Source organism: Numenius arquata, chromosome 27, assembly GCF_964106895.1.
Source record: "Numenius arquata chromosome 27, bNumArq3.hap1.1, whole genome shotgun sequence".
NCBI lineage: Eukaryota > Metazoa > Chordata > Aves > Charadriiformes > Scolopacidae > Numenius > Numenius arquata.
The window spans coordinates 1,414,802-1,431,896 of NC_133602.1; the positions used below are offsets into that span (position 1 = coordinate 1,414,802).

The 17,095-nt window shown below is 48.6% G+C and overlaps 2 protein-coding genes across 2 annotated transcripts; both read right to left on the bottom strand.

The window, feature by feature from the left end:
- Positions 1–1,412: 1,412 nt before the first annotated feature.
- On the bottom strand, positions 1,413–2,378 carry LOC141475856 (uncharacterized). Its single transcript, XM_074164401.1, has one exon. It carries the CDS (start codon positions 2,376–2,378, stop codon positions 1,413–1,415), a length of 966 nt encoding a protein of 321 aa, XP_074020502.1.
- A 5,928-nt stretch (positions 2,379–8,306) lies between these two features.
- Positions 8,307–9,452, bottom strand: LOC141475857 (uncharacterized). Its single transcript, XM_074164402.1, has one exon. The coding sequence runs from the start codon at positions 9,450–9,452 to the stop codon at positions 8,307–8,309; it is 1,146 nt and encodes a 381-aa protein (XP_074020503.1).
- Positions 9,453–17,095: the final 7,643 nt, after the last annotated feature.

Below are 17,095 nucleotides of genomic sequence, written 5' to 3' on the forward strand. Positions count from 1 at the left end.
TACAGGCAAATCTATCACTTTATTGCAAAAAGGTGTCTATGGAAATCCTGCTTGGTCTGTTTGGGGCTCTGCAGAGGAAGCCAAGGAGATAGGAGGAAGTTTTTCTGCTGGGATTTGCCCAGGAAGCTGGTTGAGCAGCCATGGGAGGAGCTGCTGGGTCTTCCATTGCACCTTTAGATGGTGGTAGAGAGCTTCTGCTCTAAGACCTCCTCATGGGAGAGCCTGTGGTGTAGGGTAGGTGTGCAAGGAAAGGTGCTTTGGAACTTTGCCCCTTGCATATATATATATATATATATATATATGCACACACGGAAATCACCATATTGACCAAGCACAACAACTATTTTGAACCCTACATAATAACTATTTGGAACTATATGGAACTTGATGATCTTTAAGGTCCCTTCCAATCTGAACCATTCCATTCTGTTTCGGGCTGCCTACCAAAATATTATTGTCAAGGAACAGCTGGAACTGAAATTTAGTTTTCCCTCTGGTTGGAGTTTTATAACCACAGACTCTTGATGCTGATCACCCACCTGGCACAGGCAGAGCCAGCGCAGGATCACAGCACCAAAGAAGACCACCTGCAGCATTCTCTCTGCCTCCTGCTCTGCCAGGGACTATCCCATATGGCCCATTCCATAATCTGCTCAGCAGTGGTTTGTCCAGGGACAAAACTGCAGAGCAATTTGTAGGGGGAAGATAGTCCTGGGGTGTAGGACTGAAATCTCTCCTGTGTGACTTGTATGTGACACCGGTGCCACCAGGCAAAGCCTAGATGGACAGTAAACTCCTGTCTGAGGGCTACTGATGAGTCTCGTTACTTTAGTTGAGCCTTCTTCTAATACCACCCTGCACCGCTGCTTTTACTATGTCTCTGGGTAACTTTTCAACATCAAGGTCTCTTCCCACAGATGGTAAATCTAGTCCTAAAGACACCATTGCTGTCATTATTTTACAGAAAAGAGTGATATAACAACAGGGAATAATTTTGCCCAGTAGTAGGTATTAGAAACAGGTTTTTAAAAGGGAAAATAAATCAGACAGAGAGCAGGAATCCAGCTGCAACCTGAGTTTAATATGACTGGTACAACCGACAGATATAATTGATCCAGTTACAGTAAAAACCTCTTGTGGTGTGAAGGTAGTGACAGAGTTGTATCAGTTTGACGTTGAAAGCCCGAGCACCTGCTCAGCATTACTTTGCTTCTCACTAACATCTTTTCTGTTGCAGGAATAACTGAAGTGTGGTCATAAAAGAAAGGGATTGCACTCTACGAGTTTAACATGGATACAATAAGGGGTAAAATAAGGCTAAAGCTTCTCTGGGGGTTAGGAATGGGGGGGAAAAATAACCTCAGACCTCAGCTACATAGCTTTCTGTTCTCACAACTCCTTCTTTATCTCTTTTAGCAGAGCCATTTGGAAGCACAGCGGCTCTTCTTGTGGCCTGAACGTTTCACTCCCCCGGTGTGATGCTGGTGTGAGTGCTGGGTGGCCCGTGGGTAGAGGCACTTGGACTTGCTCAGGTGTTGTGTCGACGAGCTCTTGTGCTTGATTCCCTCTTGTGGCAGCGAGCATTTGGTTGCATGGTGCTCCGAGGAGTACTCCTTTATTCCCTGCCCGGGGGGGCACTTGAGGACCTGCGGCTTCGGTGGGCACTTGGTTACGCACTGCTGGGAGGAGTAGGTGGTGATGCACTCCTGTGTCGGGTAACCCTTCATGCACTTCTGCTGGGGGAACCCGCTCACGTACTCCTGCAGGAAAGACTGGGTTACGCACTGCTGCGGGGGACACTCGGTGACTCCCTGCAACGGCAGGGAATAGCCGCTGGTCATCCCCTGCAGGGACCGGAGCTCTGTGCCGTACCGCTGCGACGAGCATTTGGATATCTTCTGCGTCCTGCATTCGTTCTTGCATGAGGACGAGTACTTGATCCCACACGGTGGGAACTTGAGTTTGCCAGGCTCGGGGCACCTGGGGGCACAAGGTGGGAGGCTCTTGGCCGTACGTTTTTTCTCGGGGCAACTGATCTCACAGGGCTGGAAATTCTGCACTGGGCTCAGCTTCAGGCTGGGCTTCCTGCAGGGCAGAAGGCGAGTGGTCTCGCATGGCTCAGGGTACAGCAGGACACACTGCTGCACATAGGGCTGGCAGGGCAGCAGGGAGCTCTGGGTCACACCTGGCTGTGGGCACACATAAGTGAAAGGTTGCGTGTAGTTTTGCCATCTGGGCATTGGGCTCTTGATCACGCTGACCGGGTGGCACGTGGTGCTACACACATCGGACTGGGGCGTGCATTGCTGGATGGTTTCGGTGATGTAGCCCGATTCCGGCAGGTACAGGTATTTATACCGCTCCCCATAATAGTGCATGGTCATGCAAGGTGCTTAAGCCTGAAAGAAAAGCAGGAAAAAGACAGACAGTTCACACAGACATTGGCTATTTTGGGTGATGTAGGACTTAAGGTTTCCCCACAGGCATTTCTACATGGTGGAGCCCACACCCTGGCTCTCCTGAAGGTCAGAGGCTCTCGGTGACTCAAAACCAGGCTGTGATTATCCAGGTGAGCAGAGGAGAGTCTGTTCTCAGCTGGTGCCCCCACACCCTTCTCTTAAGAGCCCAGAAACAATCAAGGGTTGGAGCCAGGCAAACTGGGGAGCTTTCACGTCACCCTTCAAAGACAGGGTAAGTGTCCGTCAAAGCATTTCACCAAGGAGAGGTGACATTGTGACCCTCTGCCTCACTACCTGGAAACCTCCTGCGTCCCCACTGGGACGTCCTGCAACTCCCAAGCACCCTAGATGAAAAGGCAAGCCAAAATTAAAGGTGTGTCTGTGCTGTAATACTCAGGTGTGGCTGCCATTCACGCGGGCAAACCCAAGCTGAGGTTAAATTAGCTCACCGAGGGTAAGGATAGGTTTGTGGCAGCACGTACGACCTGCCCACCTGCCTGCTGCCTGCCTGCTGCCTGCCTGCCTGCCGATTCACGCTCCCACAGGGCTGCCACCACGCAATTACAGACTCCAAGCTCACTACCGTAGCATCAGCTTCGCTGCCTTTCCAAGCCGTGCAGTCCCAGCTTCACGCTATTATTTAAGCATCTTCAAGAAAAGAAAAAAAAGGAAATACAACAGGATGGTTTCTAAGTATTTAGTGAAACCATAGCAGGAAAGAAGAAGCTCTCAAGGCAAAATCTCAGCTGGTGTTAACTGGTCAAGTTTCAATAAGTTGAGAGAATTCCACCCATTCAAGGCAGCCTCCAGTCTTGCACTACCTTCAGACCAAGCCACAGTGCTCTGGTTTTATTGTGGTAGCCCAAAGACCTGCAGTTGAACTGCCTGGTGGAATAGCTCTGGTAGTGAAACCTCATCGTGGCAGCCCCTGTGCCAGCAGCACGGAGAGGAGTTTAGTCAAGGCCACATCCCTGGGGAAGGGACACGGTGGCACCATGGCCCACAGTTTCCTCCTGAAACCTCTGTGAAGCATCTCACATTGCCTTGGCCCCAAGAGCCATAGGAGAAACCATCCCAAGTCATTCCCCGCTCCAGAAAACCCCAGTTTCATGGAGTTTTCTGAGTTTTTAACAAGATTATTTTGAGCAGAACAGGTACTGGAACCACTGACATGTGAAAGGTACTCTGATCAAAAATGTTTTTTTCATTTTGACATTGTTTGGAGATTAAGGCATATAATTAAATGACTGTAAAGAAACTGCATTTTCTGAACATCCCTGTTCTGGCTATAATTACAGTAAGGCGTTTTCTCTTCCAAAAGCCTATCACTGTGTGACTATTAACAGTAACAATATTGTGTTATTGTCATTAGGAAAACTTATTATCACTACAATTATAATAATCTTCAACTAATAAAACCAAACCATTGAAAAACAATGATAGCAATTGCTACTACTAGATATCTACAATGCGAAAGTATCTGGTGTTGCTCATCAAGATAAAAGACTTCTAAAGTAGAGGGATTTTTTGCTTCCAGGGAGTTGTTTGCATCTGAGAATTATTTTTATCATTTTTTACCCTAGATAGATATTTTAATGTGTTCAGGTTTAACTAGAGAGTCTCTCTGCTGACTTCCACATTGGCACTGAACTTGGTCAGCATCTGAAAAGTCACTTTGTTTAAATTCCATTAAATGGCAGCAAATTTCTCTACTCCACTTCCTTTAGAGGAGTTGCCTTTCCGTGTGCAAGTTCATCTCTGACTCCCGCCAGCATCGAGCCCTTCCTGTAGTCACGAGCTTCCTTTGGACTAGATCTAACTGAAAACATAGAAAAGCCCCCAAATCCCACTCCTGACTTCACAGTCCATCTGGAAGTGCTTTCCCAATATTCTTCAGTTTAGCACAGAGGAGATGCTCCTGCTGTTGGAGCCGCTCATGCCGATGCTGAAGGCAGCATCCGCCTGAGGTTGCTTCTCCGTGAGTCCACAGGCAGGACCTCTGCCTGCTCCAGCCACCCAGGAATAAAATAGCATTTCAGGAGCTCCATTAAAAGCCAGACTTACCCACTTCATCAGTGAGAACAACCGGAGAGAAGTGCCTAGGAGAGCCCCGCGATGCTAGAGCTTTTATACAGTGAATAAGTGCCCTAGGGGAGTGAGGTGGTTTGGCTGGGTGATGCTCTAATTGCCTGCCAGTCCTGGGCCAGCCACGTGTGGCTTCACACTGGCGGGAATGGCTGTCCTCACTCTGTGCGGCTGCCATCACCACCTGGCACTGGTGGGACATCTAGCTCCATGAGGGGCAACCTCCTGATGCAACATGCTGAACCCGCAAAGCCCCTGGCAGGCCAAAGAATCATGGAATTGCTAGAGTTGGAAGGGATCTCAAAAACCATCTTGTTCCACCCCCTGCCCTGGGCAGGGACACCTCCCACCAGACCAGGTTGCTCCAAGCTCCATCCAACCTGGCCTTGAATGCCTCCAGGGATGGGGCAGCCACAGCTTCTCTGGGAAACTTGGGCCAGTGTCTCACCACCCTCAGGGGACACCCTGTGCAGGGGCTGTTCATGCTCCTCGCACTGCGAATCCCCAGGCATGGTGCCCAAACCTCCCTGCCTGCCCATAGCAAATCCAGGCCATCTAAAATGCACCTTTCCACCCAGAAAGATTGCAGTTTGGAGACCACCAAAGGGACTGCCCAAGGGACTCCTCATTTCCATGGGACCTGCCTGAATAAATCCCTTTGCTGCCTTTGAAAACATCATTCAGGAAGGACTCTTGGCAACTTTTTGCAGACCATAATTATTCTGGCATGCAGACTTCCTTCACTTACACAGGGAACCCAGGGAAGAGCCGGATGATTGGGACTGAGAAAGCCTTGGGCTAAGGGCAAGACGGCTACTAAAAAGAACTTGCCACCAAGTGAATAACCTGCCGAAAGAGGTGACGCTTTTCCGGCACAACAAAGAGGAGGAGGGAGGAGCGGGAGCGCTGGGGTGGCCCGAGGAAAGGCGGCTGAATCAAACCCGGCTCCTGTCCTGAAAACACAAATCACATTTCCTGCTCTGCCACACGGTCTCTGCACCAGTCACCCCTCCTTTTGTTCCCTGTTTGTGCCACCAATAAACCCAAGGGAATATTAACAGTGGCATGAGCGTTAAGTGCCAACAAGGAATGCATTTTTACATATCTGCATAAGCCAAAGCCCTGGGATTATTCCTTTTTTTCCTTTCATGCAAATCTGACACCTCTGAAATGAGTTCCAGCATGCTCGGAATTCAGGTGAGGTCCCACACATTGAAACAAAAAGAGGTGAAATAAATTAACTTGTAATGGAGTAGGTGGAAAATTTCTCACTGATCTGAAACACCGGGGATGCTGCTGGGTGGGATTTAAAAGATGTGTGGACGTGGCGCTAAGGGACACAGTTTATTGATGGATTTGGCAGTGGTACATTTATGATTAGACCATATTAACGGTCTTTTCCAACCTAAATGATTCTGTGATTTGAAGCAGAATATCGCTCTCCGGCTTATGAACCGCTGAGTAAATTTTCTGTTTCTGTTTTCACCAGAAATTCCAGAAGCCTGAAGGTTTGTTTGTGATTTAGATTTGATTTTCCAACCAAAAATATCTCCCTCAGTATCGTAGTAAAAAATGCAGACAAAGTGCATGTTTTCCCAGTTGATGCCAACATTTCAAGGGAAGAATGCTCTCTAGAGGCTTATCTTTTTTTCCATAACTGGAGACAGAAGCACTAAATCCATCCTGGATTTCTCTAACTTTCATTGCAATTCACTCCCCTGAACAACGGCCATTTAATGTTCAATGATCCGACCCAAGATTTTAGGAATCAGGCTGGCATCAGAGACCAGGTAAGCAGATTAATACAATTTTTATAAGCTCCATAAATCCAGTTCCTGGGCAAGCTCCAGAACAAGTAGCCTTCAAGTAACGCTAATATTCAGTTTAGTGTTTCCAGCGCAGGTAGCAAAACATTAACCCGATGATAACATCATATCCTGTCATCCCAATGGTCATAATTAGCACCTGTAAAGTCCTTTCATCCCAGAGAGACGCTCAGTGCCTCATAGGACACTGTTGTGGGGGCTATTATTATTCCCAATTAAGCCCAGGGGAAACCAAGGCACATTGTGCTGTGGTCACTTGGTGGCGCAGGGTGAGTCAGAGCCAGGGTCAGACCCAGACTCCATTGTGGCCACCTCCAAAACAAGCTCCATGCTCTGGTGGCTACTCCACCCCTGTGAGATGAAGTCCTGTGCCACCCAGCCACCTACCACCCAGGAAGATTCTCCTAATGACCCATAGGCTCTGGTTCCTATGGGAAAGCCGCAATGATGCTACAGCTCCTCAGAAGGCCATTTCTTGGTTTTAAAGAGGACAAAGACACAGGTTGGGTTGTGAGAGCATCTCTGGTTCTGCAAGGAGGACCATGGTCACTGCTGTTCTTGCATTCTGCCTCTCCAGGCTAAACCATTGTCCCTCTCAAGGCCAAAGCATCGTCACTGGACATTCAGGAGGAGGTATGAAAAGGGTCTTCTCCCCTATCACACACTCTGCGCCCCAGGGAAGCAGCCAGATGCCACCTCGACATTGCTAGATGCCACCTCCTTGCCTTCGGAGGGCAGCCCGCCATGGCACCCCAAGGTCACGGAGCAAGGGTGTAGTAGGGCAGGATGCAGGGCAGCGTCCCTGCCCCAGTCACACCCTCCTCTTCGTCTTGCAACACTTGTTTTTACCCTCCAAATACGCACGATCCACTTAAGTGTGAGCTACTACTCATTTTCATAATGATAGGGCATATTACAGGATTTTCGTATTTTTCAGACAGGAGTTCACTATATTTAACAGAGAAGAACCACCAGGGGGCAAAAAGACAAGATATTTAATCTGAAGTCAGACAAGTATGTTTATTCAAGTCTATATATATGTATAAATACACATATATATATATGGTTTGTTTTCAGTACAGTGTAGAGTGTACACATCTTCAGGCAGCATAAAGAACATAGTTAATCACTTTTATAGCTCAAACGTTTATAAAATAGTCGTGCTACAACTTTCAGTGTTATTTCGAAGACTTTCTTTTGTTTCAAGTTGTGGTTTCAGTATTAATTAACGCAACCAAGTGAATAAAAGCTTCCATGTATAAAATTTCAGCAAGGACCAACTCCACCAAGCTGGAAATCCCCTCTTGTTTGGGGACTCAGCTGAAGTCAACCCGGAGCCCGTGTTTTAAAACAGCAGGGGTTTCTGGCTACCTTCCGAAATGAAGGCCATGGGAATAAGATTCGTACACCGTTTGCTCAGCAAATTCATATTTGGCTTCCAAATCTGTGCTTGAAACCAGCTGGTTTGGAGAACTCGCAGCTTCATGGAATCCAGGTTAACCTGACCATCGTCTCCCAAGGACTAAACTCAGAGCCAGGCACGGGCCAGCCCCTCTCCGGCCACGCTGCCAGTCCTCGTGATGCTGTCGTGATCTGGACCTCTTCGACATTTCTATCTCTCTTTTTTTTTTTTTTAATTTTTTTCTTAAAAATCACAACTCATTTGAATCAGGTGAGAATTTAATCGCATCCCACTAAACTATGCCTTGTAGCAGATTAAGGTGCAAACCACAGGCACCTGGAGTGCAGCCATGGAAAAAATATCACAGCCTGGCCCAAAATAGAGCTGAGCTACAGGGGAAGGGCTGGAAAATGTAGATAAAGCAGATTTAAGCCATAGGAACTGCTTGGCAGGTGGTGGAAGGAGAGAAATAACCCCTGCCCCAAAGCTGAAGCTCGTGCTTTTTCTGGTGGACCTTCTTTCCCCCACTGTGTTCTACCAGGGCCATTTGGGTGCAGAGCAGTACTTCTTAGAGTGACTCGAAATTTTAACTCCCCCCGACTGACATTGCTGTGGGACACATTTGGTGGCACACTGCTGTGGCACACATTTGGTGGCACATGGCTGCTGTGTCACACACTTGGTGGCACACTGCTGTGGCACACACTTGGTGGCACATGGCTGCTGTGTCACACACTTGGTGGCACACTGCTGCTGTGGGACACATTTGGTGGCACACTGCTGTGGCACACACTTGGTGGCACATGGCTGCTGTGTCACACACTTGGTGGCACACTGCTGCTGTGGGACACACTTGGTGGCACACTGCTGCTGTGGCACACACTTGGTGACACACTGCTGCTGTGGGACACAAGGTGTCTCACACTGCTGTGGGACACACTTGGTTACACACCTGGTTGCACATGGCTGCGGGATGTATGTGGTGGCACACTGCTGCGGGGCACAAGAGGTCACAAACTGGTGCGAGACACACTTGGTGGCACGCTGCTGTGGGACACATGTGGTGATGCACCTGGTGGCACACTGCTGCTGCGGGGCATAGGTGGTCACACACCGCTGCGGGACGCACTTGGTGGCACACTGCTGTTGTGGGATGCCCTTGGTCAGATACGGCTGCTGTGGCACACACGTTGTCACATGCCTGGTGGCACACTGCTGCTGCGGGATGCATGTGGTGGCACACTGCTGCTGGGGGGCGTAGGAGGTCACACACTTGGTTGCACATTGTTGCGGCACACACTTGGTGGCACACTGCTGCTGGGGCACGCACTTGGTGACACAAGGTTGCTGTGAGACACCCTTGGTGGCACACTGCTGCTGGGGCACGCAGGTTGTCACGCAGCGAGGCACGCAGGGCTGCTGTAGGATGTGCTGGGTCACACGCTGCTGCTGCGGCACACACTTGGTTGCGTACTGCTGTCGTGGCACGCACTGGGTCACACACTGCTGTTGGGAGAAGCTGGAGGACATCATCCGCTGCCGGGGGACACAGGGGGTCACATACTGTGGAATGCAGAGCGTCGAGTGCCAGGTGGGTCTGGCAGCATACATTGGCGGGCACTTGATGGGGATGGGGCCCTGGTAGACTGGTGGGAGGCACTGCTGTAGGTAGCACGACATCTCAGAGAGGTTTCAGCAGGACTGGAATGACACATGAGAAAGCAGAGCCTTTACACGACACCCAGACACTGCTGGCCATGCCGCAGGACCAACTCGCTGCACAGGGTGACAGAGACACATCCCGCCTATGCCGTGGTTTCAAAACCACCCCAGCAGCAGCTGAGGACCCAACCTGTCATATTTAACTCTGAAACATGGCATCAAGTCCAACAGTGGGGAAATTCAGAGATACCCAGCCCAGACTGCAACTCCCTCCCCATCACCCAGACTTCCAAGGGAGAAGAACTGATCTTGGAGGTCAGCAGAGGAATGGCTGATCTCAGCGCTGCCTTTCAATCATTAAATCATAGAATCACAGAATGGTTTGGGTTGGAAGGGACCTTAAAGACCATCCAGTCCTCACCCCTGCCCTGGGCAGGGACACCTCCCACCAGACCAGGTTGCTCAAAGCCCCATCCAGTTTTTCCCTTGTTTTTTCGGTCAGCGACTGTCTCTGACCATGGTGCATGAAGACAAAAGCCCAACCCAGAAACAACCTCTGAACCTCTGACCATATCAGGAGAGGCAAAGAACACCCAGGGCACCGTTGCCTGGTGAGCCCGTCACACCATAGGCAGGCAGAGATTCACAGCTCAGTCCCAGCATCCCAAAGTTCATGCTCATTAGGGAACCAAAGCCAATTAAAGGGTAGAGATACCACAACTGAACACAAACCTGCTTACAGCTCTTCTAACGTTCAGTTCCCCGATACACCAAAGCTGCTCTCACTGTTGTCAGGGCACCCTCAAAAGCAACCAACCATAGCAGCACCCCAATTAACACCAACAACTTTTCCTCACATTTTTCAGGAGCATCTCTTGGACTCTGATGCCCAGATGGAGACACCGTAAGAGAGTGCGCACCCACTGCAACACAGCAAGTTGAACCACCTAGTTTTAAAAACTTTTCCCACAGAGCAATTTTTTATATGCAAAGAAGCAAAATAAATCTGCGTTTCAGCGGCTACAGAGGCTCAGGACAAACCGGACTTACCCAGCTCCCTGGTGAGAACAGCTTTGTGATGTGACCAGTGAGCCCAACTAGAAGGAGAGCTTTTATATAGCTACTAAATGTGCCTTGAAGGTATGAGGTACTCACGACATATCCTATTAGCTCCTATGCAAAAGCCATCCTGTGTGCAACACTGGCAGTGACTAGCATCAGCGTACTCATCCCTGAGGATGAGTAGTTGAACGTCAGCTCCTCAAAGTAAGAGTAATTACCTTCCGTATAATCCTCCCTGGCATGGGAAGACTGAATGGTATTTGGAGAGGCAGGGAGCGGTGGCATCCCCTGCCCCAGGGGTTTTACGAAGCAGAGGTGCACCCAATAGCATACTGTTATGGCTTTCCAGAGGCTTCACAGTCCCTGGAAATGTCCTAGTGGTCCCCAGAAACCACAGGATCACAGCATCACAGAATCACATGGGATTGGAAGGGGCCTCTGGAGATCATTTAGTCCAACCCCCCTGCCAGACCAGGTCCACCCAGAGCAGGTTGCACAGGAACGTGTCCAGGAGAGTTTTGAATGTCTCCAGAGACAGAGACTCCACCACCAAATGAGGACGAGGAGTTTAAGGAAATGGGGCCATTCCATCACTTTGCCTCTTTCATGCACACATGGCATTGGCTTCATGCCATGAGAGCCGCACTGATGGCTCCATGTCCATCTTTAACTTGAGTCCCTGGTTAGAGCTGGCAGCACGTCCCATCTGCTGGGGTGGGTTTTGTGGTGGATACAGGGCACTGCCTTCTCTGAAGAAAACTAGGAGCCCCTAGAGAAGTTCAAATCACCCCCTTGGGTGGGTGCAGTTCATAAGGGAACCTCATTTTTAGCTCAAATAACTCTGGGGAGCACCTGAATATTGGTGTCCCAATGCTCCCGTGATCCCAATGCAATCAGCCTGTTATCAGCACAATGGGAATACACCATCCAGTGACTCTCAGGTGAGTGGAAAAGATGAGCTACAGTCACATTTGATTGCAGCCCTTGCACAACGAGCTCAGCTGGCAAAGCTGTGACTGGCAGCACGATGGGCCACAAAAAGCATGAGGAGCAGATAAACTTCCTCCAGTTCTGCGGGTGACTTTCTCAGTGAGTCAACTTCTTATCGCATGCTGGGCCCACATTAAAGAAAACAGGTAGAAAACTGGGAGATTAATTTTTGAAGTCACTGAAGATCTAATCAATGCTTTCATGTGTACATTGTCACACAAAATATCCCCCCAAAGTGACAATTTCTTCCTGCTGACTACAAAAAGAGCTGAGGGGGACCAGCGCTCTGCCCCACCAACATCTAACACTGGCTGAGATGAAACCCAGTTCCTGAGTATATTTATTAAAAACTGTGGTTTCTTGTGAAGTAGAGAAATGGCTCTCCCCAGGTGGTTTTTGAGGCGAAGAAAAAGGTCCATAAATCATTTTGTAATGAAACTGAATAAAGTTTAGGAACTCTTGGACAACTGTGCCCCACACCGGGCAAGAATCACAGAGGGTGAAATGCTCCCTTTACTTCTAGGCTTCTCCCTTACTAGGCTTCTCCAGCAAGAAGGAATCCTGGCCCTTGCTGGTCAGCACTGAGTGCGTCCATCCTTGCCTGAACCACAAGAAATGCCGCTTTGTTGTGGCACCTCTCCCGTAGAAATTGGTTCTTTGATCCAAAGCCATAACTCTTCATGGCTTTTTAGCTCCAAAGGTTGTAGGTGTGATCCTCCCAGTCAACCAAAGTGAGCAGCTCACATTTATGTTATTTCTATTCTAGTCTGGATGCAGGCACTGCCCCAACCTTCAAAGACACCCTTATTTCATGCCACACTTGACTGAAACCCCGCGTTTACCTGCCTAAATTACCGAAAGCCCAAGTGAATTTTAATTACTTGATCACAACAATAACTTGTCTTTCATGTTAATACCCAGTAATATCTGTAAGACTATGGATCTAAACCCTCTAAATTAGTACACTCCAAAACTGCAGAATCAAAGAAAGAAAGAAAAACCCAATTAGGCTCCATTTTAACTTTAGCAACATGGCAACTTCGGAGACTTTCACTCTGCAGCGATTTAATGAGTGTTTCCCTTTCACATGACAATGCCTGTCAAAAATGTGTGCTTCTGTTGTCATCATCTGTGTGTATCCTGGTAGTAGCCACCTTCCCCCCACGCGCCAGCCCTGCCCCGCTGTGGTTGTCAGCCAGGAAAATCTTTTTTAACGTGCCTGACTCAACCTGGAAAACAGCATGAGATGAAGGTGGGAAAAGAACTTAAAGCAGGGCCACGGCGCTGAGAAGTATGAAGAGGGAAGCTGCAAAACATCCTGGAGGAGATGCCAGGTGAGACATTAGGGAATCCATCACCTTCCCTTTAATAAGCCAGGAATGCAAAGGAGCACTGTCACAGTGCAACAATTTTGGAGAATGAGCCAACGCACCAGGAATGCAAAGCTCCCTGCCGGCTCCAAAGATAGAAATTTGGCAGAAGAACAAGCCAGTCAAAAAAAAGAAGATAGAAGAAATGAGTTAAATTCGCTAGGTGTGATCTGGGATATTGAGTTGAAACCTCAAGTGATGTAAAGTAAGCCTGGCTCCATTAACAGTAAAAAAACCATACCAATAAACAAGGCAAAGAGCTGTAAAGCAGGAGGGAGCTCCACTGGGGTGTTGTTAAGCCTTAAAACTAGCACATAGCAATGGACATTACATGTGATAGGCTACACAGCAAAGCCAAGGAAGAGACTCCTCACTTGAAGAAATAGATCCACCTTTAAGAAGCACCTGCATGGGTCTAGGATGGCCATTTCCTTCAGCCCCTCCAAGACACAGCCATTTCCTCCAGTCTCATGAAAGCATGGCCATGTCTCCAACCTTGCCAAGGCATGTCCATTTCCTCTGGTCTCTCTGAGGCATGGCCATCTCCTCCAACCTCATGAAGACATGGCCATTTCCTCCAGCCTCCCCAAAGCATGGCTATTTCCTCCAGCCTCGTGAAGGCATGGCCATTTCCTCCAACTTTGCCAAGACATGGCTGTTTCCTCCAGCCTCACCAAGGCACAGTAATTTCCACCAGACTCTCCCTGGTATGGCCATTTCCTCCAACCCTGCCAAGACATGGCCATTTCCTCCAGCCTTACCAAAGCATGGCCATTTCCTGCATATTCATCAAGGAATGGCCATGTCCTCCAGCCTCACCGAAGCATGGACATTTCCCCCAGTCTCTCCAAGGCACTGACATATCATCCAGTCTCACCAAGACATGACCTTGTCCTCCAGACTCGTACAGCATGGACATTTCCTCCAAGCTCTGCAAACCACTAGAGTGCAGCATTCGCACACGCAACCACCTCCTGCAACTGCCTCACAGAACCAGATCCTGGCAGCTGGGAAACTGCCTTCAGATGCTCTCTCTCTCTCCAGGAAAATGGTTTAAACTGGGAGCCTGTGAGCTAGACCCAGCACAATGCTTTTGTGTTGTAGGACCCTAATGTCTAAATGGTCCTTATTATACCAAGGCGCTGGCGTGAAGTTAAATCTGAACTCCCAATGCTCCCTGCAGCCCATCCACAGCCTCCTGGTCCCACTACTGTGAAAGCCAAAGTGCCTTATTCCAGATGTTCACATCTACAGGTGCTTCTGGGCATCGAGAAGACACACCAAAACGCTACCTGGGCTGCACGCCATGCTCTTCCCAGAAGAGCAAGTCTGTCCCATCGACCGCTGCAGGGCAGTAAGGTGCGTGCAGGGAGGGGAGGATGGAGAGTGAAGGAAACATGAGAGAATTAGCAGAGGTTGCACTTTTATTGTATTAGACTTGTAATTAGTAAGCAGCACGCAGGCTGTAGATAATAAAACTTAACATATTATTAACCCAGTAAGCAGTAAATTCGCAGTCTCGCTATTTCAATGATTTAACAGCACTGAAGGCAAAATGCTAACCCCATCATGCATGAGAATGAAACGCTCCTCGCTTGGACTCCTTCTTGCTTCATTTTAAAAGTGTTTTATTACTTAATGAACTCTTGCTGTTCTGCAATTAGTAGCCCCACACACCTCTTTGTTCTGGTTGCCACCAGGCTCAGCAGAGGTTAGTCTCTGTAGAAAACCTGCCTACATGATCATAATAGCCCCAGTGACTTTTAAAATAGTGAAGCTGAGCTGCAGAGTTTCAACACAACTTTCTCTCTCCCTGGCCCCCACATCCATTAGCTACACCAGCCATTAACTGGTCTTCCGTGGGAGAGAAGTCTGGGTGCTGAGGTATTAAATCAAAGCTCCATCGCAGTCACATCCGTCCCCTCTGCAGCAGCAATGGATGTTAATGCAAAGGCACGAAGCCCCCAGCAGCACAGCCCCAGGGACCACCAACACCTCTGCTCTGAACAGGGCAGCAGCATGTGGTCACTGAGGCACCCGGCTGCAGGAGATGAAGCTGTGAAACACGTCGAGTGGAGCCTCTATCACACCAGCGATGAGAACACAAAGTTTTCATGCCATGCCCCAGATTCCGTTCCTCTCCCATCACTTTCCATATGCAGGAGCTACTTTTGCTTGGGAGACCATTGACTCGGCTCCTGGTTCCAGGTGTGGGACAGAAATGAGAACCTGGGCTGGTAGTAGGCATTCCTTGGCTTCTGGTTTTGATGTAAAAAGCTCCATCTGTGGCTGCTCCTCAGGTTTCTTTTCTTTTTGGCTCTTGCTGCATCTGGTTCTGCCACCGCTGGGTGGCTGGTGCTGGCTCCAGCAGAGCTTTGCATGGCAGAGGGGCTGCTTGCTCGCACTGCTGCTGGTTTAGCTGGGAGGACCCCCTTCTTGCAAGCCAGGAAAGGAGAAAAATGTTATAGGAAAAAAAGAAAATCCAATGTTTTTGAGGAAATAAAGAATTGCACTTTTTTTTTCTTTTTGTAAAACAACAAACCAAGAGAGGAAAGAAAAGCAGCAGCAAAAGCAGCACTTTTCTATTAGAAACACCAGTAGCTTCACCTTCATCCGGGTGTCAGAATGAAGAGCTCAGGTTTGTTATGATTTTAATGACTAACTCAGAGCAATGGAAAGGAGAAGATCCAAAATAACTCTCGCTCAAGCTTGAAGACCGATAATTGCCCCTCCCAAGCTCTCTTTCTGCTGTATATTCATCTCCTCAATGTCCCTTTCATTACGCAGACCTCATCAGATGATCCCTTTTCCCACACCCAATGCTGTCAGGGTTGGGTTTGACACCAAGGTTGGCTCAGAGTCTGTTTTGTCAGACATAGTCTTCGTGCAAGGCTGTGAGGCTCCTCAAAATCTTCCCTGCTGCCCTGGGGTTTACCCCTTCCTTTTCCTCCCCAGAGAGTTTGTTCTATCAGCCAGAAATTGTTATTAAATCAGATGCTCAGGACATAATAAGCCTTTAAAATTTCCTCTTTCTGTAGTGATCCAGCTAATAGAGCAATTTGAGGATCATAATGCAAGGCATGTTTGTATAATCTCTGAGACCTCTGGGCCTGATTCTCTTCCCATAAGCACTTTGTGTGATGCCATCAAAGTCACAAGAATGGCATAGGTATAACCAAGATCATCTCCATTAATCTGTGGCATTACACAGATGCAGAAACGGTTGGGGAAGAAACAGTTTAATTCCTAGAGCCTGCAGCTCCTGAAATTTAATCTCAATTAATTCTGTTTGCAAATGGAAGAGCCTGAAATTGCCATCACCAAACTCTAATCCGAGTCATAGCAAGTCTAATTAATAGTATTTAATAGATTCATCAGAATCAAACTTACCCAACTCACCAGTGAAATAATGAATCAATGCAAAGAGAGTGTCACCGAGCTGGGACTCGGAGAGGTCCTTATATACCCCAGGAGTTCTACCTCGCAAAGAGAAGGGCCTGTGCTGTACATGATGTACATTATTTCACAGCTCCAGAACTGCCCAGTTTGCAGAAACAGGTATTTTTTTCCTGATCTTTAGGAGAGGAAACTCCTCACTCCTATGCATGTTCTATTTTAGCAGCAGAAGGCTGTTCTATTTGCCACAGCCTGAAGCTTGAAGGCTTGTTCTTATTCCAGTGTTTTCCAAATGCTCTGCTCTAAAGCTCCATGGCTTCAGTCCTGCTAGAAACAACAACAAAAATAATGCAGGCAGAAAATTCACATAGAAGTTGAAAATGTGGGGCCTGAACCTCAGGGACATTCAAGGTCTTTTCTGACTTCTTTAAAAGCATAAAGTAACCTTAATCTAAATGCAAGTGGCGCCCCAAGAACCTCCCTCTTGCACCAGGCACCTGCCTGACCACCAGAGAATCATAGAATGGTTTGGGTTGGAAGAGGACTTAAAGATCAGTGAGTTCCAACCCCCCTGCCCTGGGCAGGGACACCTCCCACCAGACCAGGTTGCTCCAAGCCCCCTCCAACCTGGCCTTCAACCCCTCCAGGGATGGGGCAGCCACAGCTTCTCTGGGCAACCTGGGCCAGGCTCTCACCACCCTCACAGCAAAGAACTTCTGCCCCAGATCTCAGCTCAATCTCCCCTCTTTCAGGTTAAAACTGTTCCCCCTCATCCCATCACTCCCCTCCTTGATAGAGTCCCTCCTCTCCAGCAAGCTGGTATTTCATCCCCTTCCAAGAATT

Excerpts from the sequence above, each read along its gene's own strand:
- LOC141475857 (XM_074164402.1), bottom strand. The coding sequence starts at position 9,452 with ATGTCGTGCTACCTACAGCAGTGCCTCCCACCAGTCTACCAGGGCCCC.
- LOC141475856 (XM_074164401.1), bottom strand. The coding sequence starts at position 2,378 with ATGCACTATTATGGGGAGCGGTATAAATACCTGTACCTGCCGGAATCG.